At 45.2% G+C, this 25,026-nt stretch overlaps 1 protein-coding gene across 2 annotated transcripts in view; it reads right to left on the bottom strand.

The window, feature by feature from the left end:
- Window positions 1–25,026, bottom strand: part of Rab27a (RAB27A, member RAS oncogene family) — a 55,610-nt gene that overhangs the window by 17,783 nt on the left and 12,801 nt on the right. Inside the window, exons 1-3 of one of the 2 annotated variants that reach the window (XM_035443807.1) lie at window positions 11,531–11,603; window positions 4,266–4,440; window positions 1,069–1,154 (exon numbers count right to left, since the gene is read on the bottom strand). In XM_035443807.1, coding sequence (XP_035299698.1) covers window positions 1,069–1,154; window positions 4,266–4,418 — 239 coding nt within the window. In that variant the 5' untranslated portion in view covers window positions 4,419–4,440; window positions 11,531–11,603. Of the gene's footprint in view, window positions 1–1,068; window positions 1,155–4,265; window positions 4,441–11,530; window positions 11,604–25,026 lie in introns of those variants that run through there. The other variant, XM_027411162.2, reaches the window with a different exon arrangement.

The raw sequence follows: 25,026 nt of genomic DNA, 5'->3' as shown, positions 1-25,026 counted from the left end.
TACATTAACCAACTATTCAAAAATAGTAGGTTTTTCTCAATTAATATTATTCACTGTTCTTACGAAAAGTCGTCATTGCTTACAGATAGAAACCTAAAGCTACAGATGGCATGACATGACATCTAAAGTTTTCCCTCTGGGTAATATGGGAGGGAGAGAAGAAGTATCAAGAGGATATATTAAATACGATTGGCCACAACATAATTATTGAAACTGAGTGAAGTGACACAGATTCAACTCAATCTCCTTTTCATGTTTGTATGCACTTGGAGATTTAGAGAGGGCTGGGGAGATGACTCAGTGGTTCAAGTGCTTCCTATACAAGCTTGAGAACCAGAGTTTGGGTCCCCAGAACCCAAATAAATATCAGGTGGCCACAGCAAACCACCTGTAACTCTGGCTCACAGAAGGCAGAGGCGGATCCATTAACAAGCTGCAGCCCAGCTGTGCCTGTGAGCACCAGGTTCGGGTGAGAGATCCCGTCTCAACCGATAAGACAGACAGACAGCAATCAAAGCAATCCTGATGTCAGCCTTTGGCCCCCACATCACACATGTGCCAGCATACCAAGGAGAACACACACACACACACACACACACACACACACACACACACACACGGGAGAAAAAAAAATCCTTCAAAGAGACTGAGAGAAATCGAAGGCTGTAGCTGACTGAAAACAGTCTTGCACCAAGATGTCACATGATTTATTTTAGTTAAGTGACCTGTGACCAGATTAATTCATTCCAACCAGATGTTCCACCAGGCTTCAGCATTAGATAAGAACAAAACAAGCAGCCTTAGGACTCCCTTACAGGTGAGCAAACAGCAAAAGGCAATGGGGGAAAGCCTAAAATGGGAGAGAAAATAAAGAATCTCCGGTAAGAAGGTTTAATTTTAAGGAGCTTCACATCTCCTTTGATCTCGGAGAAAATATGTCGGTCAGTCACTGTCACCTGAGGCTGACGACAGACTTATCTGGCAGCTCCTCTCACCAGGTGCAGAAGAGCCAGTTGGCTGCCTTTGCCTGCCCAGGTCAGTGTGGAGAGAGCCCTGAGGAGGACATACCTCTCCTGCCCTGCCGTGTCCCATAACTGCAGGTGGATTCTCTGGCCTCGGCCCACAGCACCATCTGGTCCATTAGCTCTGTACACCTAAAACATCAAAGCAAAGAGAAATCAAGGGAGAGTCTGAGACAGGTGGGTTCTTCTTGACCTTCTGTTCAGCACAAAACCCCACAGCACCTACACTTCTCAAGAGAACTGAGTCCCTAATGCAACCAACCAGGTTTGTGCTTTGTTACAATAACTGCACTTGGGCAGTGATGCCTTCTTCTACAGCCACACCTAGCTGGGGATGTAGCTCAGTTGCTAGAGTCTTGTCCAGCATCCATAAAACTCTAGGTTCCATCCCCAGCACCACAAAGCCAGGCATGGTGGCACATGGCTGCAATCCCAGCACTTGGGAGGGAGAGACAGAAGGATAAAAAGGTCATCCTCAGCTATTTATCAAATTTGCAGTTGTCCTCCTGAAAGTTAAAATGATCAGCCACTTTTAACTCCAGTTCCTGGGAATAGGATACCTTCTTCTGGCCTCTGTGGGCTCAAGACACACATGTAGTACACATATATATCATCCATACATACAGGCGCTCATACACAAAGGTAAATTAATCCAAAAAATGAAATAAAACAAGCAAATATGCAAATAAATAGTTGTGATGGTTATATCACATGAATATGCTAGAAAAAACTTGCTAAGTGAGCTGGAGAGATGGCTCAAAGGTTAAGAGCACTGGTTGTTCTTCCAGAGGTCCTGAGTTCAATTCCCAGCAACCACATGGTGGCTCACAATCACCCATTATAAAATCTGGTGCCTTCTTCTGGTGTGCAGATGTACCTGGAAGCAGAATGTTGTACACATAATAAATATATAAAATCTTAAAAAAAAAACCTGCTGAGTTGTACACTTTAAATGGATGGGTTTTAGCTGGGCAGTGGTGGTGCTCGCCTTTAATCCCAGCACTCAGGAGGCAGAGACAGGTGGATCTCTTGCCTTTAATCCCAGCACTCAGGAGGCAGAGACAGGTGGATCTCTTATGAGTTCAAGGCCAGCCTGGTCTACAGAGTGAGTTCCAGGACAGCCAGGGCTACACAGAGACACCCTGTCTCTAAAAAAAAAGAAAAACAAAGATGGGTTTTACTTGAGAATTACATATCAATAAATCTACTTCTGAACAAAAGGAAGAGCTGGAGATGCCCTTCAGAGGCAGAACACTCACCCAGCATGTGTGAGGCCCCAAGTTCAACCTTCAGAACGCCATGCACAAAACAAGCCAGGTTATAAGGTGAGAGGTAATCAGAAAAAAACAACCACCTACCCACATCGAACTCACCAACACATATACATGCTTCCAAAATCACTGCTGTTTGAGATTGCTACTGCGCTATTCAGAATAATGACAAGAAAAAGTCTGCACATGGGGCCAGGGAGCAGGAGGGAAAAGGGAAGGGAGGGATGATGGGGAGGACAGAGACACAGAGATGGAGAGACAGAAGACAGACAGACAGTAGAAAGCCTACAGGGGCCAGTGATGTGACACACACATCTATCACTCTGGACTTAATAACCCTGTATAAGGCTGGTTGACTCCATGGTGATTCAGCCCAGAGATAGAAAACGGATGATGCAATGACTCCACCAATTATGTGACCATGAGCACTTCTTAGGACATCCATCTCACTCAGTGAGTCTGGGTCTCTGTAAGGTCCTCTGGCTGCTGGGTATGATGGCACATACCTGTAACCCCAGAACTTGGGAGTCTGAGGCAGGAGGGGTAAGAGTTCAAGGTCAGCCTGGGCTACATAGAAAGACCCTAAAATGATAAAATAAAACAAGACTGGTAGTAGAAAGGGCCTATAATAGGCTGTAGGGAATAACTTGTTCTGTCCTAGAAGCTGGGGACCCTGAACTTCCCTGACAAGAGTACATGTACTGAAGGCCCTTTGGCTTCACCCTTACTGGACCTACCAGTGGCAACGTAACTGGGTTTTTCAAGCAACCTCATTCTTGGAAAGTCACTATCTCTCCTTTTGTATTGTGACAGTGTGGCCTCCTGCCCTCCTCTCTCCGCACCAGAAGCCCCTGCACTCCTCTGGTTCTCTTAAATACAAACACCAGTACACACACGCATTCCCAACACCATTCTGCAGCACACGGCATCACCGGCAGCATCCCACACTCATCCCGTTCTCACACTGCTGGTACACAGGGTTTCGTGTGGAACTACGGGCTTCAGTTAAGAGAGCTGCAGTTAAAGATGAGACAATAACAAAAATGTAAGGCCCAGCCCAGACAACAGGAACAGAAGGGACAGAGTGGCTGGCAGACTTCACGACAAGGGTAGACGGATCATTCTGGAGTATTCAGAAAAAGAGAAGCAAGGGGAGATGCTAACAGAAATGTTCACTTTATAGCTGGAGCTGGTGGCTCAGTGGTTAAGAGCATAGCCTGCTCTTGAAAATGATCCAAGTTTGATTCCTAGCACCTACATCAGGTGGCTCACAAACACCTGCAACTCCAGCTCCAGGGGATCCAACCTCTGGCCTACACACACACACACAGAGAGAGAGAGAGAGAGAGAGAGAGAGACAGAGAGAGAGAGAGAGAGAATATACTCATAGGGACACACAGACACATGATTAAAAAGAAGTATTTTTTAAAAGAAAAATATGCTTTAATTGTGTCAAAGGGTTTTATATGAAGTACCATGAAGATTCCCTGTTACTTTCCATGGGCTGAGCACAACACCCCTCCTTTTTATTTATTTATTTGCTTGCTTGCTTTATAGACCTTGATGTTTTCAAACTCACAAAGATCTGCTTACCTCTACCTCCAGAGCACTGGGGTTAAAGGTATGCACTGCCACACCCAGCCACACTTTCCTCTGTACTCTAATTTTAGGTCCCAACCTTTGTCTTCTTTTTCCTTCTTCTTTTTTTTTTTTTTGTTTGTTTGTTTTTTGTTTTTCGAGACAGGGTTTCTCTGTGTAGCTTTGGAGTCTATCCTGGCACTCGCTCTGGAGACCAGGCTGGCCTCCAACTCACAGAGATCCACCTGCCTCTGCCTCCCGAGTGCTGGAATTAAAGGTGTGCGCCACCAACACCCGGCCCAACCTTTGTCTTCTTAAGTCCTACAAAGCAAACTAAAAAGGCCTGCTAATTTGCTGAGTCAGATTAGATTCTTACGAAGGGTGTAGAACTTACCACTCTCTTTTCCCTGAAATCAATGCCCACTGTGGTGATGAATTTGGAGTTGAATTTTCCATCTGTATACTGGTAAAGCACACTGGTCTTCCCCACTCCAGAGTCTCCCAAGGCCAAAAACTTGATGAGGTAATCATAATCCCCATCCGACATGATGAAGGGCTCTGTGCTTCACCTGTGAGACACAAACAAATGGAGTTAGCAAAATCCACCGGAAATACTAGAATTAGCGCTGCTGGGATGGCTCCGTGGATGAAGCACAGGTGCACAAGGCTGATGACCCAAGTTAACCCACGTAAAGGTAGGACAGAGTCAAATCTACAGGGTTGTCTTCTGACTGACACATGCATGTCATGGTGTGTGTGTGTGTGTGTGTGTGTGTATACACATACATATACATAACTCTAATATTTTAATGACTTACTTATTTTTATTTTGTGTGCATTGATGTTTTGCTTGCACATAAGTCTGTGTGAGGGTGATGGATCCCCTGGAACTGGAGTTACAGACAGTTGCGAGCTGCCATGTGGGTGCTGGGAATTGAATTCAGGTCCTCTGGAAGCATAGCAGCCAGTGCTCTTAACTGCTGAACTATCTCTCCAGCCCACAAACTAATTTTTTTTAATTAAAAAAGAAAATATCAGAATTTTCCACTATTAAAGTGACAATATTCTGTTCCATAAGTACTTCTGTCTGAGAAAAACAGAAATGGGAAAAGGGAAGCGTAGGAAGGGGAGAGAATGAAGCCCGGTGCTGCAGGCCTGTAACCCCAGTACTTGCAAGGGGTGCAGGAGGATCCTGAGTTTGACACCAACCTGAGTTGAGATTTGTCTCAAAGAAAAAAATGTGCAGACGGAGACCAATGGGACAAGGATGAATGGTGACTCCCAGAGATCAGTGGTTTCAGCCCCTCTTCTCGGTGCTAGATCCTAGCCTGTCACTCTTTTCACTTGGGTTTTAAGCACTTTCACTTGTCTTATTCATTTTCATGTTCAGGCACACCTAAAATTCCCAGGAAGTGGCTCAGTCCATAAAACACTTAACTGGGCAAGCTTGAAACCTGAGTTCAGATTCCCTGACACCCATGTGACAAGCCAGGCACATGTCCTTAACCCATCACAGAGGTGTAGGGATAGGCAAATGGCCAGCCAACCTAGCCAATTGGTGAGCTCTGGATTCGGTGGATACCCTGTCTCAAAAGGTAGCGTACAGAGGACTGGAGAGAGATACCTGACAGCAACCTCTGGCCTTCACATGCACACATATACACATGCATGTATGCACGAACACAGGCACACAGGGACGCGCGTGTGCACACACACGTATACACACACACACACGCATGCTGGAAACAAGATGTAACTAACTCACAGGTCAAATCTGTCTGATGGCTTCTGTATACTCTGTCAGACTTCCTAGCTGCCACATTCTCTCAGGAAGTGGGTTCCATAGTGGAGTAGAAACCATAACCCCAAAGCTAACTCCACCTCCACCTGGGTTTTCTAACAGGAAGTGCTCAGAATTCTTCAGGATCAACTGAAACCTTATCTTCACCAGCAATGCCCAGCCACAGTGGCTCTTCTCCTCTGCCGTGCTGTTCATTATCTATTTTACATTCTCAGCAGATGCAAATGCACCCTGCCTGTCCAAAGAGAAACAGAGAAACGGCATCTCACCACACTGGGGAGTGGGAAGTGGGACACCTTTGATCTCAGCAGGATCAAAGGGAAGCAGAGGTGGGCAGATTTCTGTGAGCTCAAGCCAGCTTGGTCCATACAGAGTTCCAGGCCAGGCAGAACTACACAGTCAGTCAGTAATCAGTCTCTCTCTCTCTCTCTCTCTCTCTCTCTCTCTCTCTCTCTCTCTCTCACACACACACACACACACACACACACACACACACACACACACACACACACTTACCAGGAAAGCCCTGTGCATTCTCATGTCAAACGCTAACAAACTCTCTGGATAATCAGGACAATGACCTTCTGTCCCACTCACATGACACCTCTGGACACCCTTCCTGCCCATGAAAGGCAGGGCTCCCCATCCGTCTGCACATCAGGCGCCTGCCCCGCAGCTCCCTTCCCTCACACTCTCCTGTCTACTGGGTTCTGGGCTCTAACACTGGGTGCCTCCTGTGGGGCTATTAGCATAGATTCATGGAATTAATAAACCTCAGGCAAGGACCTTCATTTATCTTCAAGCCACCACCTCTCCTACCCCTGCCTAACTCCTCCACTTAGTGACTCACCTGACTCTCAAATATCCAAAATCCTGAGCCCCTCAAGCTTCTGCAGTCAACTTCCTCACACAACCTAAGTGCAGACCTGTGGACTCATGGGGCAGACATGACTGGCACTGAAAGTAAGGGCAGAGCCTTGGCAAACATTTGCAGTTCTGTTTGCAAGAAATGAAGGGTGGCACTTCACTGAGGGGGTGGCTGTCTGTGTTAACAGCTTCTCCTTGCAGACATAGACACAGGATTAATGTCTCTGCAAAGGAGGACCTCATGAGGATAGGTCTCTGGCTCCATGTTATACATAAACAGGAGCTAACGCTTGCCAGCAGATCCAGATAAGCTCAGGTCATTTGGGAAGGACAGGGGCTTTCAAATTGAAGCAAAGGAGCTCTAATTCAACAAAAGGAGTGGTGAACAAAGACCCTGGAGCTGTTTCATTTGTTCTTTATGTTAATTTGGGAAAAGTTGGTCAGTCATATACCTGTTTTATTTTATTTTTAAATTTATAATCAGACCTTCCTTTTTGTTTCTTTTGTAGTTTCTCTGTAGCCCTGGCTGTCCTCGAACTCACAGATCTGCCTGCCTCTGCATCCCAAGTGCTGGGATTGAAGGCATGTGTCACTACCACCCGGCCAGATTATTTTTAATAATTCTTTTTAAAAATGTATTTATTTTATTTCATGTGCATTGGTGTTTTGCCTGCATGTATGTCTATGTGAGGGTGTCAGGTTCCCTGGAACTGGAGTCACAAACACTTGTGAGCTGCAATGTGAATGATGAGAATTGAACTCAGGTCCTCTAGAAGAGCAGCCAGTTCTCTTAACCACTGAGCTATCTCTCCAGCCCCCAGTCAGACTATTTTTATTGATGCTGTTATCTTTTTTTTTTGTTGTTGTTGCTTAGTTTTTCCAGACAGGGTTTCTCTGTATACTCCTAACTATTCTGGAACTAACTGTGTAGACTAGGCTATCCTCAAATTCATAGATCTGCCTTTCTCTGCCCTCTGGGATTAAAGGCATGTGCTACAACACTTTGTTTTGTTTGTTTGTTTGTTTTATTTTTATTTGTTTAATTTTCTTTTCATTGTTGGTTTTTGGTTTTTGGATTTTTTTTGAGACATTTCTCTGTGTGTAGCTCTGGCTGTCCTGGAACTCACTCTGTAGATCAGGCTGGCCTCGAACTCATAGAGATCCACCTGCCTCTGCCTCCCCAATACAGGGATTGAAGGCGTGCACCACCACCACCCAGCTTTTATGCCCTCTTTTGGCCTCTTCAGACATTGCACACATCCACAAAACCATACACACAAAAATAAAAATTGTAATAAGATCTCTAGAAAAAAAAAAAAAGAGAGAGGCCAGCAGTGGTGGCGCAGAGGCAGGAGGATCTCTGTGAGTTAGAGGCCAGCCTAGTCTTTGGAGTGAGTTTCAGGACAGCCTCCAAAGCTACAGAGAAACCCTGTCTTGAGAGAAAAAAAAAAGAAAAAGAAAGAAAAGAGAGAGATCGAGAGAGAGCTTTGGGCAGGGAGTTGGGTGGGAGGGTGCACTTATGTAAACTGTAAGAGGTATACTGGACTTGCCATGCAAGCACAAAGACTTGCATTTAGATCCTCAGAACCCACTAAAGAAGAAAACAAAAACCTGTGTGCAGTAATGCATGCCAGAACTGGGGAGGCAGAGACAGAAGGGTCAGCAGAGCCAGCTGGTCAGCTGGGCTAGTCTAATCCATGAGCTCCAGGGTCAGAGAGACTATGTCTCAAAAAAAAAAAAAAAAAAAAAAAAAAAGGTGGAGAGTGATGGAGGAGGACATCTGTTGCCAGCCTCTGGTTTTTACATATGCACACATGTATTTATACATACAGTTCTGCAAGACTAACTAGCTAATTAAAACTCCCTCAGTGTAAGCAGTTGAAATGTTGCAGATCCACAGCTGTCCTAGATATTTTTCTATTCCTATGATAAACTCCATGACCAAAAGACTTGGGGAGGAAAGGGTATATTTCAGTTTACAGCTTACAGTCCACCATGAAAGGAAATCAAGGCAGGAACTCAAGGGGAGAATCCTGGAGACAAGAAATGAAGCAGAGACCATAGAGGAGTATTGCCTATTGGCTTGACCTCCATGGCTTTCTCAGTCGGCCTTTTTAACACACCCCAGGACCACCAGTCCAAGGGTAACATGGCCCACAATGAATTGGGCTCTCCTACACTTAATCATCAATCAAGAACATTCACCACAGGCTCGCCCACAGGTCAATTTGGTGGAGGAATTTTTTCAGCTGAGGTTCCCCCTTCCCAGATGACTCCAGCTTGTGTCTGGTTGACAAAAGCTAACCAACACATTAACCTGATTATCTCAGACTGTGCGGTCCCTTTACTAGCTGCCGGACACTCCATGATCTAACAGCCGGTGACTACTATCAGAATTGAGAAATGCCCAGAACCTCATCTACATTAAAAAAGATTAATTAAATAACCAATCGAAGGATCTGCTCGGGCCACATATCTAAGTCCCTGTCTCCTGGAGGAAGTACTGTTTCAGTGCCTCCATCAGTGTCAAAAGCTCCAGACGGCTCCTGCTCAGCTGCCTTCTCTCTCCTCCTTACACAAATATTTTTTCAAAAGGCTCCCCACCCTCATTCTCATCAGACTAACAATAGAAAGCAAAGAACACCCATTTCCTCAATACCAACCACATGTGAGATAAGTGCCTACTAGGCAAAGAGCTTCCTTATTAAAAAAAAAAGAAAGAAAGAAAAGAAAAAGAAGGCGGGGCCTAGTGGTACAAGCCTGGAATCCCAGCTACTCCAGAGGATAAGGCAGGAAGACAGAAAGGACAAGGCCAGTCTGGGCAATACAGTGAGGCCTCGCCTCTAAATAAACAGTAAAAAGGACCCTGAGAATATGGTCCAGTGGTAGAGCACCTGCCTAGCAGTCTGAGGCCCTAGGTTTAATTCCTAGCACCCAAACTAACAAAAACACAAACAAAACTCTTAAACATCGTTTAATTGTCTTCCAGAGAGTGAAAAAGGAAAGCGGTTTCAGTTCAGATAAAAGGGGGAGGTGAGCTTTAGGAGACTGCGCCTGTAACCCAAGACTCAGGAAGCTGAATCAGGAAGGTTACTGGACCACAGAGCAAGACTGTCTCAAAAAATAAATCAAAAAGCAGGAAACATTATTAACAGCTGTCACATGCCACAAACAGCACCAGACATGGCTCATTTTATTTATCATTCTCAAATCTGCACAGATTTACAGTACAGAGACAGCGCCTTCCCCATGGTCTGTTTATGAGGCTCTGAACCCTAACTCTTCTGCTGGTTCCAGTTCTTAAGAGGAGCCTCATCCCATCGGCTGTAAGAGGGAGCCAACTGTCCATGTTCATTCTGCTGTTGTGATAACACACTGACAACAGGCAATTTAGGGAAACGGGGGGTGGGGGTGTTTTTTTTTTACTTTTTCTAATTTTTGAGATTATATTATAATTATATACTTTCTCCCTTCTCCTTTACTCCCTCCAAATCCTCCCACAAACCGCTCCTTGATCCCTTTTCCATTAAATGTTATTAACCACATACATACAAATACACACACACACACACACACACACACACACACACACACACACACACACATTTTAGCTCACAATTCCAGATGGCAGTCCATCTATTCGGGAAGTGACAATAGCATTCCATCTATTCAGGAAATGACAGTGGCAAGAACTGGAAGCAGCTGTCCATACCACATCCACAGTCAAGAGCAGAGAGGATGAATGCCTTCACACGTGCTTGGTGTTCCACTCTTCCTCCACTCCTCAGCAGTGCAGGGCTCAAAACCAGGGAACGGTTTGACCATCTATCAGTTAAGGTGATCAAGAAAATTCGGCAGACTGGCTTACAGGCAACCCTGATGTACATAAGCCTCTGCTGAGACTCTCTGCCTAAGTGCCTCTAGGTTGTGTCAAGTGAACAAGTAAAACCAACCATCCTAACCCTACTAAGCTCATAGACGTGACTTACAGGCTGAGGGAACTCACAGGAAGATTTCAGCAAAGAGATTGGTTCAAGTGTCCAACCATTTCCACTTATTAGCAGCACAGAGGTTTGTTTGTTGTTTGTTTCTATTTATTTTTTGGGGGGTGGAACATTGTAGAGGTCAGAGGACAAGGATGCAGAAGTTAGCTCTTTCCTTCCACCATGTGGGTTCCAGAGATCAGTTCAAGTTGTCATGCTTGACAGCAGTACCTGTACCCAGTAAGCTATCTTACCTGTCCTAGCAATAAGTGCAGGTTTGTCCTAGATGTTTAGAGAAGGTCCCACTGTGTGGCCCTGGCTGGCACAGATCTTACTACAAACACCGGTGTGGCCCCAAACTCACAGACCTTCCTGTTCTGTCTTCTGGGGGCTAGAATTAAAGGTGAGGGCCACTGTGTCCTAAAACCTATTCTTTTTTTTTTTTTTTTTAGTTCTAGTTAGGGAACAAGCTTATTTCAAGTCCCTTCTCCCTCTCCCTCCCCTCACCCCCAACCCTCCTCCCCACCCCCAGCCTACCCCCCACCCCATCCACCCACCACTCCCCAGGCAGGGTAGGGCCCTCAACGGGGGCTCTGCAAAGTCCACCAAGTCTTCCTATTCTGGTCCTGGGCTAAAACCTATTCTTACTGTTAATTCAGTCTGTACCTTTACTGTTCAGAAAGACACATAGGGCCCTCGGGGAAAAGAACCAACTTGAAGAAAAGTTAAGTGCTGTCAGTTCCAAAGTCCACCAAGCATTTCTAGAATTGCCATCCCTTAGCAGTGGACACTGAAGACCCGGAAGTGGTAACATAGATCTTTCCTGAGTACATTTGGAAGACCCTTGTCCATGGCTGAAAGGAAATGCTAGCTTTTTATCCCAGTGTGGACCATTGATACTCTAGAGGCAACATCTAGACTTACTGCTGAAGCCTCTTTGAGGATCAGAATATGGGTCTTCACAGGGATTTAGGAAATTTACTAAAACACTGGGTGTGTAGTACTTACAGTTTGAGACAAGTACCTCTGGATTTACATACAGTCTAATGGGAGGGAGGGCACCCCTTTCCGTGTGTAGAGTACGGGCGTGGCTGATTCGCTTCCTGAGTAATATCTTAAATAATGTGGAGGGAGCCTCACAATGCACACAGCCATATGTCACTGTCATGGAATGCCAGCCCACAGCTGAGCATGCCTCTAAATGACACCTTGAAGGTAGGCTGTCTCCAAGAATTTGATAAAAATGAAGAGGGTGCCAAGTCCACTCCCAGTAGGTGGCTGCTTTCTGTGGGGACAAGGGAGACAGTGAAGAACACGACCTGGAGCCAGGATCTTCTACAGGGTGACAAATACCACACCCTCCTGGGGAAGTGAGCAATGAAGTGTCTGAGTGTGGATGAACTCAGCCAGAGCTGCTCATGGCTCCAGGCAGGTCAGGGCTCGCACTCCATGAGCTGCTCATCACTCCAGGCAGGTCAGGGCTTGGACCCCATCTCACATCTGTAAGCCTGGCACTTTCCACTCAATTGAGAGAATGACACTAAGAAATGACATTCCTCAAAGACATGAGAGAAAACATTCTCCAAGCACGGAAATAGAGGAGCAACCTAAGCCACCTGGAAGACAGACTACATGCAAGTCCATCTGCTAGTCACAGGCTCTGAAGCTACAGAATGTGGGGGTTATTAGTTAAGTCAGAGACCTACCAACCCCTGCACCTGCTGCTCAAGGTAAAACTGTTCAATACAGCGCCTCTGCCACAGCAGCCAGGGTGGATGGCACCATAGAGCAGAGGACGCTGAAGGACCCGAAGGTGAAAGGAGGAACTCTAACATCCTATAACACAAACGCCTTCTGGAAGCCCAGGTGCGGATTCTGTGCAGACTCGTCCTCTCGGGATGTGGACTTGTGTGATGAAGCTCCGACCCACACAGCTACATGCATCAAAGATGGCCGCAACCAGGGAAATGCGACAGAGCAAGCTGCAAGCCCTTCCTTCACTCTGTGACCGGACGATGACGCTCTCTTGTTCCAGGAAAAATATGAATTATATGTCTATTCATATAATGAAAGCAGTTATGCAAACAACCCTGAGATGTCGGTATAACTGAGTTGACTTTTTAAGAAAGAGAATGAGTGTTCTCCATTTTCTCATCCATAGAGAAGTTGGGTCCTGGGTATTTAACACCTGCTCTTTCTGTACCCATTCATTTATACACCAGGGTGTTATTTTCACTGGGTTTTATAAAGGAGTGGTGTTTCCAGTACTCTGTAATCAATCTGGCTTCTTTAACATAAGGTACAAAGCATGATTTTCTGTGCTGAGTGCTACATGCAGGACTCTTACTCCATCATCACACCCTGAAGGACAAACTGGCTTGGCACAGAGATGCTCACAAAGGCTGCTCTGGTGGACCAGATACAGCTTCACTCCCCGCTTGAGTCCCTCACACCCTTAATCAACCATATCAAACAGAGCTGTTCTGTATCCATGGCAACGTGCTCTTTAGGTCCAGGGTGGCTGCCTACAGCATTCAACATTTCCAGATGGCTTTCATTTGTAGAGTCACACATATGTCCACCACACACATTGCACTCTAACAGTAAGCTCCGCACCATGGGCTCATCTGCTCTCTTCTTCGTCTTTTGGATCTCTTGTCCCACACATCCAGATTTTCTTCCCCAAAGCCGTCACCATCAGTCAACCAACATGAGCTTCCCTTTGGAAACATATGGTAAGCTGCTGTGCAAACGTCTGCATATTTGAGCCTTTTCAATAAGGTCCTACGAAACTGGGTCCCTAGTTTGGGTTCGCCATGACAGGGAAGCCTGTCTCTGTTTCCCAAGTGCTGGAAATAAAGGCGTGAGCCGCCGCCACTAGGCTCAACCCAGTTCTTTAAAAAGATAGAAAATAAAAACTAGTATGATAGGCTCAAAAAATCAATCTATTATCTGATGTTTAAACACCACTAAAATAGAATTCTTTAAAAAATATTATTAGGTTCTCAATCATTATCTGAAAACATTCTAAGTAACGCCATTAAAAACAACTCTGAGCCTGGAGAGATGGCTCTTGTAGAAGACCCAGGTTTGGTTTCCAGAATCCACATGGGTGGAAAGAAAAGTGGAAAAAATGGCTCACAACAATCTATAACTCTAGTTTCAGAGGATCTGACACCCCTTTCTGGCTTCTAAGGGCACCAGTCATGCATGTGATGTGTGTATACATACATGTAAGAAAAACATTAATACACATAAAATAGATAAATCTAATTTAAAAAAAAACAACCTAGCTTTGATATGTAGGGCTTGGTGGAGCACATCTTAATCCCAGCACTCAGGAGATTCCAGGCCAGCCTGGTCTACTGATCAAGTTACAGGCCACACTGAGATGCATAGTGAGACCCTGTCTCAAAAACAAGCAGCTCTCTGCCGGGCGTTGGTGGTTGGCCCATGCCTTTAATCCCAACACTTGGGAGGCAGAGGCAGGTGGATCTCTGTGAGTTTGAGGCCAGCCTGGTCAACAGAGCGAGTTCTAGGACAACCTCCAAAGCAATACATAGAAACCCTGTCTCAAAAAAACAAAGCCAAACAAACAAACAAACAAAAAACAAACAAACAAAAAAACAAGCAGCTCTGATAAAGATGGCCATTACCCACATAATTCAGGTAACAAGAGATTTAGTATTCAGAGGTGTGGCACAACACAATACTACTTTTCCTCTATGATACCAGAAGATACAAATAAAGGACATTGCACACTTGATTCCACTTTTCCAGCAGAGGGTCCAGCTCTGTATAGACATTCACTCGTAAGACAGGATTTCCTTTTATAGTGGCACGGATGGGATATTGGAATTCCAAGCCTCTGTCATTAAGGATCACTAAGTCTGTCTTCTAGGTTTTTCTCTCTACTGGTAAATTTACAACACATATTTTAATTACCCCCGGATATCATAGTCTTTAATAGATGAATCCAAAGGAATGAAAATAAACTTACCTAGAGGACAGGGTCTGATCAAATACAGCTCTTACAGTGTCTTGGCAGGCTCTCCTTGTTCTAACTTTCCTATGTAGATGTGGGTTCTTAGAACTGACTGTTTGCATGTCTATCAGCATCTGTTTACAGAACAGGCGTGCCTTGAGTTCACTTATGCAGAAGCACTGAGGAGCAGTGCACCACCACCCATTCGTTTTCCATTGGCTGTGATAGGCTAGCTTGCTGTTATTGTTGGTCTCTAATTCTACTGCATTGAAATCTGGGTTGCACAACACCAAATTTGGAGGGATTTAAGATGATTTTTGTACTTAGTTTTGTTTGTAGTATATCCAAGGTATGCACTTTGTTGACTATTTCCATGAGAAGGGCCCCCATAGGATCATGTTCCAATGTGTGGTTTCCAGTTGGTGGACTGTTTAGGAAGGATTAGGGGGTGTGGTCTTGTTGGAAGAGGTGTGTCACTGGGAGTGGGCTCTGAGGTTTCAAAAGGCCACTCCAGGCTGAGTCTCAGGCTCTCTCTGTATCTGCAACTTGTGGATCAGATGCCAGGGTACTCTGCAAACGCAGCCAGTGCTCTTAACCACTGAGCCAGCTCCCCAGCCCTGGGAAGGCAGGCCTTCAAAGGGTGATATCATGGAACTTCTCAAGCACATCTGTTTCAAGTTGAATTATCTTTCCCCAAATTTTCACATGAAAGTGCTAACTTGCAATATCTCAGGATATTACCTTTTTTGAAGATAGAACTTTTAATGAAGGGAGCCAGGTGTTACAAGAGATTATGGGGGTGGGCCCGAAACTAGCACCATTGTCTTTGTAAGAAAGGGAAGTCTGGGTTGGTGAGATGGCTTGTCACCTCAGACTTGAGGACCTAAGTGCCATCCCAGAACTCATATAAAAAGTGGACATGGGAGAAGACAGCTGTAATTCCAGCACTGTGGAAGCAGAGATGAGATGACCCCGGGTTTGAAAGTCAGCCAGCCTCGCCCAAATTGAGACTTTGTCTCAATACAGAAGGTAAAAGTCAGGCAGTGGTGGCACACGCCTTAAATCCCAGCACTCGGGAGGCAGGGGCAGGTGGATCTCTGAGTTTGAGGCCAAGGCTGCATAGAGAAACCCTGTCTCAAACAAACAACAAAAACCCCAAAAAACAAAAGGCAAAAGCCATAGAGGAGAACATCTGAGGGCAACCTCTGGCTTCCACACACAAGCACTGGGGCACGTACACACAGGAAATCTGGTTCCCAACATGCACAGAGGAAAGACAACGGACAACATGGAGAAGTACCGGGAGGGGACAGGAATGGATTCTCCCTTGACACTCTCCAGAGGACCCAGTCCTGCCAACACCCTGATCTTGGGTGACAAGACATTCACAAGTTGGAGTGCCACCTACACTAAACTGCCCCAAGTGGAAAGACTGACATCAGAAAACCATTCCCTTTGCTCAGAGCTTTCTCCTCCAAGCTCTGAAATGCAGGTCTGCTCATTCAAACCTAACAAAACAAACCTTTTCAGTGCCTGGAAATTGGCACAGCAGGTCTCTGAAACCACTGAAAGAAAAAACAAGAACAGATGCAAACCATACCTGAGACAGGAGAGGAGAATCTGGTTGGTGTGTTTTTCTAAACCTTTAGTCTGGAGTTGCCAAGGCACCGACAACTGACAACTTGTGATCACACCTCCTCGTCTACAAGGTCACTTTTTGTCTAACGTTACAACAGAGAGAAATGGTAAAGGCTGAATAGCCTTCTTAGGAAAGTTTTTCCAAAGAATCTTTTGAAAAGCAGTCTATCCTACCCGATTTTCAGATCGGGCCTCTCCACGGAAAGCCACAATCCGGCTAATGAGTCTCAGCTGCTCGTCATATGGCTCGGAGAAGCAGTCAAGTGATTCCCCGGGGTCAATCCACTGGGCTCTCACACAGACAGAGCAAGCAGAGTTATTAACTGTGCCGGGCTTTGGGAGAAGCACTTCCACTCTTATCCCCCTCCATCAAGAAGGCACACTTTCTTTCTTTTTATGTTTGTTTTTGTGTAGGTTTTGGAGCCTTGTCCTGGAACTCACTCTGTAGACCAGGCTGGCCTTGAACTCACAGAGATCCGCCTGCCCCTACCTCCTGAGTGCTGGGACTAAAGGCCAGTGCTACCACCACCTGGCCACATTTGCTTTCTTACTGTAGTTTCTTTACAAATGCAATCCAATGCTTGATCCAAACAGACAGCATGGAAGAACACACACAAGTGACCAGCCAGAGGGATGGAGCCCAGCTCCACCTGAAGGCCCACTGATAGAACATTCTCCAGGGAGGTCCACCCAGACACCCACTGGTACCCCGAAGTCAGGATGGTCTGCCCTCAGCGTGCCTACCTTACTCTCTGCTGCTCCAGGCCTGCCTTTCCCCTCCTCCAGTCTTCAGTCACTACAGGTCCCCAGTGGCTCCTCCCTCTCTTCCTCCCATTGGCTACATCTTCCCTACTCTCATCCCCATTCCAAAAAAACAAAAAAAACACCAAACCTATTTCTGTTCTGGATGACTGTGAGCAACACTTATTTGGTATTCTAGCTGCAAACGTGGCCACACCTCCAATCCATGCACCTCACAGTAAATAGTCTTATTCTTTCCACAAGACAAAGGAGAGCCCAGAACTCTCCTCCATGAAACCTGTCCAAACGAGGCTGGAGAGAAGACTTGCAGAGTTTGGGAGCTGCCATGTGGGTCCTGGGAACTGAACCGAATCTAGGCCCTCTGCAAGAATAGTATGTGCTCTTACACATAAAATCAAGACAAATAAATTATTTTAAATTTTATTTTGTTGTATGTGTCTTTTTTGTCTTTATGCACACCACGTGTGTTCAGGAGCCTGAGGAGGTGTTAGAGCTTCTAGAACTGGAATTACAGGTGGTTTAGAGTGTCAGTACAAAGCGAACCCAGGTTCTCTATAAAAGCAGCAAATGCTCTTAACCACTGAGCCATCTCTCCAGCCTCCAATAAATAAGTAATGGCATACATATTACCAAAATGAAGGACAAAGACAAGATCATCAAGATATTTGACAAAAATACTTAAGGGACTAAGTGGTTAAGAGCACTGGCTGTTCTTCCAAAGGACCTGGGTTCAATTCCCAGCATCCACATGACAGCTCACAACTGTCTGTAACTCCAGTTCCGAGAGATCCAATACCTTCAGGCAAGAACACAAATGCACATAAAATAAAAATAAATAAATCATTTAAAAAAGATATTTGACAGAGATCAACCTTTTTATGACAAAAACTCTCAACAAATTAGGTATAGGGGAATTCCTTCCCCTCACCACAGCCAAGGACACAGGTGACGAAGTCACAGCCTACATCACTGTCATTGCTGAGCTGCTGAAAGCCTTCCTCAAGACCAAGCAAGGCCAAGAAAGATGCTCACATTCACCACTGCCCTTCAGCACTGTCCTGAAGGTCACAGCTGGAGCAACCAGACACAGGAGAGCAGCAAGAGCACCCCAGTAAGAAAGGAGGGGCTGAGGATGGAGCTTGCAATGGAGTGCTCCCCCCCCCCCAGTTCAAGCCCCAGTACTGAAAGTAATAAGTTAAATAATCTCTCTTTGCTAAAGATTACACACAAGCTCATCCACACACATACACATGTACACACATGCTCATGGACACATACATGCAAATATACACACATGTTCATGCACACACATAAACACACTCCTATGGCATCAACTGAGTAGGAAAATGGAAACTGGTTATGGTGATACACATTTATGATCACAGCACTCAGGAGCCTGAGATGAGAGGACTGTCACAAGTTCCAGCCTGGCCTGAGCTACACAGTAAGACCCCCATCTCAAAAACAAACAAACAAACAAACAAACAAACAAACAAAAAATGGCATTACACTTCCTAATTTTAAACTATCACATAACTACAGTTATCAAAACAATATGGTACTGCCATGAGAAGAAATACACAGACTAGTGGTGCAGAGTAGAGAACTTGGAAATAAACAAATACATACGGTTACTTGATTTTGTTGTTGTTGTTGTTTTGAGATAGGGTTTCCTCTATGTAGCCTTGGTTGTCCTGGAACTCACTCTGTAGACTAGGCTGGCCTCAAATTCACAGAGATCCCCTGTCTCTGACTCCCAAGTGCTGGGATTTAGCACCCAGGTGGTTATTTAATTTTCAATGAGAGAGCCAAGAACACACAATGGAAACATATTAGAGGTGCCTCAATAGTGTGGAGAAAATTGTCTATCCACAGGCACAAGAGTGAAACTGGACATCCTACACAAGCATCAACCAAACATGCAGTAAAGTTTTTTTTTCCTTCTGACAGCTCTTATTTTATTCTAACAGTTACATTATACATGGTCCACAACATTCAAATATGAACTCAAATAAATCAGATGTTAAAGATTGGCCTTCAAGCATCATCACCAATGATCTCCCCGGTATAAAACCACATCCACATCTCAGTGTCCACTAACACGTTCAGCAAAGCTTCCTTAACTGTCTGAAGCTACCAGGTTTAGCACTTTGGATTTTTTTTTCATGACATGAATAACTATAGGGAGCCTACCACGGGTTGTTGAAATGTGGCCAATCAAGGCTTCGATTAAGTCATGGCAGAGTTTACCAGCTCTGGGACCTTCCTGTCAAGGTTACCTAGGTTACTGGGCCATGGTCTAATGTGGAAAGTCCATTGACCCAACCACTGGCTGAATCTGGAATAAAGTCTTAAAGGAGAGGCCTGAAAATGTAAAACTCCTAGAAGAGGCCAGCAAAAGCCAAAAAAAAAAAAAAAAAAAAAAAAAAAAAAAAAAAAAGCATGGTAGCACAAGTCTGTAATTGCAGAAGTCCTAAGCCAGCTCAGGCTACACATTGAGAAACCTGTTTCAGTATAAAACTAAGCCAAAAATTCTAATGTGACTGTCTGTGGAGAAGAAAGGGGCAGAAGTTGCACATGTGTGGGAGACGTGTTGGAAAAATGAACTAGTCACTCTTATTCCACAATCAAGTGTCAAGAGATAACACCTAAACATGAAAATAACGTGACCTCGGAAATGTGGAAATACGCCTGTCATTTAGAGCCTAGGTGTGTGAGGACTGGCAAAGTCAGCAAACTGAGTGGCAGTGGAGCTAGGGATGGCTGGGGATGGAGAGCCTGCTGGGTTTTTTGTTTTTGTTTGTTTTAATAATAAGTCTTACTGGGCAGTGGTGGCACACACCTTTCATCCCAGCACTCAGGAGGCAGAGGCAAGCAGATCTCTATGAATTTGAGGTCAGCTGGGTCTACAGAGCAAATTCCAGGACAGCCAGGGCTACACAGGGAAACCCTGTCTTGAAAACCAAATAATAATATAATAATAGTAATAAAAATAACACTTACAGAACAATATTTGAATATAACCTTAATTTTAAAATTAATGCAAAAAAATGTGGTTGTTTTTCTTGAATGTTTTAGGATATCACAACAGACATCCTGGACTGGCCACACGCTGTCTCTGGAATTGAGTGCCTACCCTGACATAGGGCATTGAGGACCTGAGCTCTGGGAAAGACTCACTATCCAAATTCACCACTCCAGCTGTGGAGCTTTGAGAAAATTACCCAACCTTTCTATCTCACTGTCCCATCCATGAAACAGGAAAAATGATAGGATTTCATTAGAAGGACTGAATTATGCAATGCCTATAAAGTACTTAAAGCTGTTTGTGAGGACAGCGAGGTGGCTCACTGAGGTATAGGCACCAAGACTCAAGATCTGAGTTTGATCCCCGGAAACCACATGAAGGAAAAAGGAAATCAACTTTTTCATACATGCACTCCGACACAAAAGAGGTAGCACATATACACACTCACATAAATAAGTGGTATTGTTTTGTTTGTTTCTTTTTTTTTTTTTAATTTGCTTGGCATGGGGTGTACGATTAGTAATAGCCATTTCCACAAAAGCTAATTCGCCTCTGTAATAAATGGCTCCTGAAGACTGTGTTGCTTTTTGTGTCTTTATTAGTTTGTATTTCTTTCTCTCTGCTCTGCTCATGCTGTCAGTCAGCCAGCTGTCCCTCAACACAGTCACCAGTGTAGCTTTTAGAGCAAGCCCTGCCATCTTCTAGTGTGCTATTCCTCAGAGATAAGGCACAGGGACACCAAACAGCCGAGGACACTGAGTAGTGTGTGGCACAGAAGGAAAAGAGCAGACACATGTCCCAGGGGTCTTGACTGAAGCAGGTGGCAAGTTTCCTTGTCCCAGTCATCTGTGAGACTGAACAGAACCCTGTAGGCTTACTTCCTTACTGTCACCTATGAGTCAGGAGGTTGCTGACATGGTGACCAACTCTCCTAGTTCGCCAGAGACCATCAGAGTTAAGGCACTGAAAGGCTCACAACCCCAGAAACTGTGCTGATCTTATCAACAGTAAAATGGAGGGTGGTTACTGTTTTGAAGGCTGCTGAAGACTAGATGAGATGATGTTTCCATAATTCCTCCTACATATGGTAGCTGTGTTCTTAGCAAGACTTAGGCAACATGCTCTAAACACAAATGGTCTTCCTGGAAGCTGCGGCTTCTTTTTCTTTCTTTTTGGCTTTGGTGGTTTTGAGACAGGATCTCACTATGTAGCACTGGCTGGCCTGGAACTAACTCTGTAGACCAGGCTACCTTCAAATTCACACAGATTTACGTGCTTATACCTCCCATGTACTGGGATTAAAGGCCTGCACCGTTACACCGAGGCAATGCTGGTTTCTTATGAAATTTTCTCCATCTCTGGCCTACACAATTTGTGTCAGGATTAAGACATACTCAAAATGGGGTCTGGAGAGATGGCTCGGTGGTTAAAAGCACCGGGTGCCCTTGCAGAGGACCTGGGCTTAGTTCCCAGCATCCACATGGTGACTCTCAACCATCTGTAACTCCAATTCCAGGAGACCCAACATCCTTTTCTGGCCTCTGAAGGCATTGCATACACACGGTACACAGCCACACACTCATTAAAAAAGAAATCTTTTACAAAATTTTAATAGTTCAACAACATAGAAGGCGCTCTGTCTACATAGGCTGGTGCCAACTCTGTTTTCATACAGGTTTCCCTTTTCACACTGTGAGTTTTGAGGAAGTGAGTGTGTTTGTGTGTGTGTGTGTGTGTGTGTGTGTGTGTGTGTGTGTGTGTGTTTCTATGTTCTCTCTCTCTCTCTCTTTTTTTTTTTTTCTCGAGACAGAGTTTCTCTGTGTAGCCCTGGCTGTTGAGGAACTCCCTCCGTAGACCAGCCTGGCCTCAAACTCACAGAGATCCACCTGCCTCTGCCTCCTGAGTGCTGAGACTAAAGGCATGTGCCACCAAGCCCAGCAACACACCTGGCTGGATTTTTTTTTTTTTTGCTTGTTTGTTTGGGCTTTTTTGTTTTGTTTCGGTTTTTTGCTTTGTTTGTTTGTTTGTTTTGTTTTTCAAGACAGGGTTTCTCTGTGGATTTGGAGGCTGTTCTGGAACTAGCTCTTATAGACCAGGCTGGTCTCGAACTCACAGAGATCCACTTGCCTCTGCCTCCTGAGTGCTGGGACTAAAGGCGTGCTCCACCACCACCTGGCTACACCTGTCTGTTTTATGTGGTTCTGGGACTTGAACTCGGGTCCTTATGCTTGTGCAGGAAGCACTTTAGGGACTGGGTTTGTCCTTAGCACTGCCTTAGGGTATTTATTGTAGTAACTTTCAGATGGACAGACACTAGTGTGGACTGATTCACTAAGGATGCCAGGCACCACACCCGAAGTCTGTTTTCAATTTGTGTCTTACTTTCCTCCTTCATAGTGGTGCCAAGTCATTTAGTGTCCCACTGGGCTGCCAAATGACTCACTGTGTCAATCCCATCTGCAAAATAAGGGCTCTTATCCCCGAGCACATGAAACCCCTTTCTGACCTCAAAGCTGAAGCAATTCACCATTCCATAGATGTTAACTGCAGCTGGGAGGAAGTTGCTCACATCTGAGCTCCCCACAAACACAAAGACAAAATTGCCATAGGAAAAGTTACAAAACTGGGGGGTAGGGGGAGTAACAGAAAAGATCACAAGTTGCTCAAAACCAACACATGGGCTGGAGGCCCTGAAGAGGCAGCCGAGCTGCAGAAACATCCAGGCAACTGAGACTTCTCTTCACTACAAAAGCCTTCTTCTATTTGTTTTCATATTTCTTCTGCTAGCTTCCCAGTCAGTACCTGAGACCTTCCAGAACAAAACAGAGTACCAGAAAACCTCAAGAAGCCTTGAGCATGGAATGTTCTGACCAGCTGCGGCAGGGAGCAGCTCCAGGCAGGGTTTTCCCAAGTATGGTCTGGTGTCCACGGGCAGACTCTTCTGGGACTTGGATGAAAACCCCATGCTCTGAGCCCCACCTGGGCTTCTGAATTAGGATCCCTTCCAGGGAGACCTAGAGAATCTCCATTTATTGCTAGCTTTCCAGGGACTCCTTGGTGCTGTATAAGGTTTGAGAGCCACAGTACTAGGAAGACAATGGATAGCATTGCCAAATGCAGAGCCATGATTAGGTGAGAAGTCTGTAGGTGAAGGCCATGTTCAACCTCCATCATCCCCAGGTCCCAGATCTGTAAAGCAGATCATAGTATCTACCTAGCAGGATAGCTATGGGAATAAAACACCAAATAAGCGCTCCCAGCCCAAGGCCTCTCCCAGAGCAGGTGCTAGAAAGGAATTTGTCTGTTCTCTGCCTTGTGCAGTATTCTAAGATCCTAATGACAGCTCAGGTTTTCAATAAGTGTTCCTAAGCAAACCAGGTGGCTTGCTTAATAAGCTGGGGTGTCCATGTAGTGAGTCACCAACTGCAAAAGCCAAGGTCAGCAGTGCTCTGGAGAGATTGGGCTGTGAACCACAGGCAGTGGATCTTTAGATTTGTGGGCACCAGGATTACCAGAGTAGCTTTAGAACCCTGGCTTTGGGCTCACCATCTTCAGATCCAGTGGGTTGGGTCTGGGTAGGGCTGTGAATTTGCCTTTCTAGCACATACTCAGGTGGTGTTCATACAGCTGGGGTCAGATGAACACTTGGGTTTTCACCATTATGGAGGAATTTACTCTATAGCCCCACACCTACAACCTAATTCACAGGACACTGTGAACCAGAAAGGAAAGCTGTGCCTGTGGTTTCCTGTTTGACACCAGCCTGATTAGCTACAAGTAGACAGAACGAAAAGTAATGAGCCAACAACTTTGAGCTGTGTGTGTGTCGCCTTTGCCCTGAAAATCTCCCTTACTGGTTTCTGAATGATGCAGAGTTGGGGCTCCATGTCCTTGGCTCACATTTTCTCTGAGACTTAGTTTAGTGCCTCTTGGTAGAGGAGCGAATCACTGGGTCCCAGACCTGGCTAGGCAGTGTTTGAAAGAAAACCTGGTTCCCTGGGTCTGGAGATTAAGAACTTTTGCTGTTTTTCAGAGGACCTGGGTTTCATTCCCAGCACTCAAACATGATGGCATATTTAATAAGCTACGGCTTCCATGTCAACAAGTCCTCACCTGCAAAAGCCAAGGTCAGCAGCTTGAGGGGAAGACTTAATCACCACCCTCAGTAAGTCTAGTCTGGGGATCCAACGCCTTTTTCCAGCCTCCTGGCTTGGGCACTGTATATATGTGACATACATACATGCAGGCCAAACACTAATACACATTAAATAAATTTAAAAAACCACCAATTTCCCAGGCCTAACCTCAAACCTAACAGATTACAGTCTCCAAAGGAAACAAAATATGCTGCTTCTTATGGAGTATTTAAAGGAACAAAACAAAACTCTTGTGACTTGACAAGCTACCCTTCCTGGTTCCTCGCTGCCACATTACAGCTCTGGGTGGTTTTGATTCTCTGTCCTTACATAGAGGCTGCTCACAGCAGCCCTCTCTGTGTTTGCTTCCTGGAGAGGTGGTGGTGGCTGTCATTGTTTAGGAAAAATACCTGCACTAGAGTTTGTTTTTTAAAGGGGTTAGGGGTGGGTGCTGGAGTGATGGCTCAGTGGTTAAGAGCACTGGTTGTGCTTACAGAGGACCTGAATTCAATTCCCTGCACCCACATGGTGGCTCACAATGGAGTCACATATGTAACTCCAGTTTCAGGGAATCCAGTGCCTGCTCTGACTTCCTGTGGGCACAGGCTAAACATTCATATACATAAAAAGTAATATGAATCTGAAAAGGAAACTAGTCTGCTTAATAGTTCCATTTTCTGCCAGGCAGTGGTGGCGCATGTCTTTAATGCCAGCACTCAGAAAGCAGAGGCAGGCAGATCTCTGTGAGTTCAAGTCCAGCCTAGTCTATAGAATGAGTTCCAGGAAAGCCAATACACAGTGAAACCCTGTCTCAAAAAACACACACACAAAAACAAAAAAACAGTTCCATGTTATATGTACTAATGAATGGGTATTCTGGATTTAGTTTTTAAAACAAAGTTCAGGCACTATAGAGATGTCTCAGTGGCTAAGAGCACTTGTTGCTCTTACAGAG

The sequence above is a fragment of the Cricetulus griseus genome, chromosome 4 (genome assembly GCF_003668045.3).
Source record: "Cricetulus griseus strain 17A/GY chromosome 4, alternate assembly CriGri-PICRH-1.0, whole genome shotgun sequence".
Taxonomy (NCBI): domain Eukaryota; kingdom Metazoa; phylum Chordata; class Mammalia; order Rodentia; family Cricetidae; genus Cricetulus; species Cricetulus griseus.
Note: the sequence above shows the minus strand (reverse complement) of the source record. Positions and strands in the feature narration are given on the sequence as shown.